This window comes from Octopus sinensis, linkage group LG23 (genome assembly GCF_006345805.1).
Source record: "Octopus sinensis linkage group LG23, ASM634580v1, whole genome shotgun sequence".
NCBI lineage: Eukaryota > Metazoa > Mollusca > Cephalopoda > Octopoda > Octopodidae > Octopus > Octopus sinensis.
This window is the reverse complement of record NC_043019.1, coordinates 27,784,597-27,787,096: the sequence shown is the minus strand read 5'-3', so window position 1 is coordinate 27,787,096 and position 2,500 is coordinate 27,784,597. Positions and strand designations below refer to the sequence as shown.

Genomic DNA, 2,500 nt, shown 5'->3' with positions numbered 1-2,500 from the left:
TGACTTCCAGTGAAATAGTTGTAAGGAATGTCCAATCCGAAACATTTGTCATGGGTAGTATTAAGGTAGTGTTTCATCAATGCTGCTATGGTAGCTGGTTGAGTTAATGAATGGAAATATTTTTTCTGTGCTGCATGAATAACACTTGTGAATATTTAACAGAATAATTTATTGTTGCACATAAAAGCACACTGTAGGCCATTTACAATTTACAGCAGCAATAATTATAGACCTGGTAAGAGAAACTACCTATTGGTACAGTAACACATGGTTTGCTTATCTGATAACAACTGTGCTACCTTTATGGCGATGGAGGTTCTTGGCCATCTGCCTGTGCCATCTTTCTTGGCTGTCTTGGTGCTGGTGAGAATGGAGACACATGTTGCTTAGCTGCCTCAAGTAAAGCAATATCAGATATGGTTTGTTATTTTCCTTTCTTCCTCAGTGTACTCATCAAAGTAGTTTTGGTAGAATCTTTAAGTAAATGTACATTGACTGATGTAGAAAAGTAAGAAAAAGAATTCTTTTGAGAATATGGACTGACAGCTTAGATTTGTTAATTTGGTTTCCAGAGCATATATATGCTATAGACTTTCTGTTTGATGTACATCACCAGATGAATTTAATAAATAAAGAGCTGAACTAACAGAGCTTGGTTTCCAGAGCATATATATGCTATAGACTTTCTGTTTGATGTACATCACCAGATGAATTTAATAAATAAAGAGCTGAACTAACAGAGCATGCATAGTTTTAAGTACACATACTGGAGCTATTCAAGATGTTGATAAATTATTTTGTTAGAATTAATATCCTTTTTAGAGGTTGCAATTTCAAAATTGTTTCAGAGAAAAATTTATTTTGAATATGATGATGTTATTGTTGTTGTTGTTGCTTCTGCTGTTGTTGTTGTTGTTGATGATGATGATAATGATAATAGTGACGTTGATGATATCTAATCTAATTTTTTCTTCCATTTTTGCAGTGGGAATTTCCGAAACAACTGGTATGTATCTTTAATTTAATTTTATTATTATATATGATCATCTTTTCTTTGCACTTTTACACACACACACACACATGCAGTTTCATATTCTATTATTGTGCACCAATCAAAATTCTAAAGGAAGGAAAAGGACTATCTCTAATGACTTGAGTTATAGTGTATATGATTGAGCCTGACTGAAATTTTAAGACATTATGTTGTGCGAAACAACCATGTGCACACTGAGATGTGACATCAAACTGTCAAGAAAAACCATCCTTACCTTTCAATCATTGAGAAGCATTTCTTATATTATCAGTGTTATAATCTAGTTTATTGTATGGATCTCAAATACAGATGTCCCTTGATTCTTCACCACTTGAATCAAATGAGGAACAAAATGTCTGGGCTTCATTAATATTATTATATTCAGCTTCTGAAAGCACATCATCAATTTCAGAAAGCTCAGCATCTGATAAACCAGATGAGATTTTTCTAAGTTGTTCTAATATTTTTTGACTGTTAGGACTTTGGACATGTCAATTTCTATAAGAAAATATTTCTACAAAGTAATTACAAAAGCTGAAAAAATAGGAAAAAAACCAACAAAGTAACTATGCATATATATATATATATATATATATATATATATATATATATAAAAAACCCATGATTTTTAGCTTTGCACAAAAAAAAATATATATGTAGGCCAAAGCTTGAAAGCACAACATTCATACTGTCTCACTAGTGGTAAATGAGTGTAAGAGAGCAAGTGAGACAGTGAATGAAAATCTAACATATTTTCAAACAGCAGTGAAATGATTTCAAATGTATTTATACATAAAAGTGTGCACAAATATAAAAAACTCACCAGGCATCAGTTGATACCCATGGTTCTTGTAGGTAGTATATGACCTATATTTTTTTCAAATCCCTACAATCTACATATACTACACAGTGTGTATAGATAACTTAAAAACATGAAAAGTCATGCATCATGAAATAAATTTCAAAATTATGAACATTTAAAATAAAAATTACATCCATTTGCACAGTGTTCTAATGTTTGCTCAATTTATTCTGCTTTGTAATTTTTATGTCAAGTAGCAAAAAATGTGCCATTAGACCTAGTTTACATTAGACCAGTGTCAAGAGACCAATGTCATTAGACCAAATTGATATTAGACTAAACTATCCTTAGATCAAAGTACCATTCAACTAAACTTTCTTCAGACCAAAGTGTCATTAGGTCAAATTGATAGGAGACTAACTCTCCGTAGACTAAATAGATATTAAACTAAACTCTCTTGAAACCAAATTGACATTAGACCAAATTAACATTAGATGAAACTGTCTTTAGGCTAAAGTGATGTTAGACCAAACAGTTGCAAGACCAAACAGTTGTTAGACCAAATCAACATTAGACCAACCTGTCATTAAGTCAAATATATATTACATTAAACTGTCCTAAGATCAAAGTGTCATGAGATCAAATTAACTTTTGAGTAAATTGCC

General features: G+C 31.4%; 1 protein-coding gene across 1 annotated transcript in view; it reads left to right on the top strand.

The window, feature by feature from the left end:
- The window catches only part of LOC115223376 (MAM and LDL-receptor class A domain-containing protein 2), a 166,536-nt gene that overhangs the window by 35,593 nt on the left and 128,443 nt on the right, over positions 1-2,500 (top strand). Inside the window, exon 3 of the mRNA XM_029793883.2 lies at positions 986-1,006. Within this exon, the coding sequence (XP_029649743.1) occupies positions 986-1,006 (21 nt within the window). The remainder of the gene's footprint in view (positions 1-985; positions 1,007-2,500) is intronic.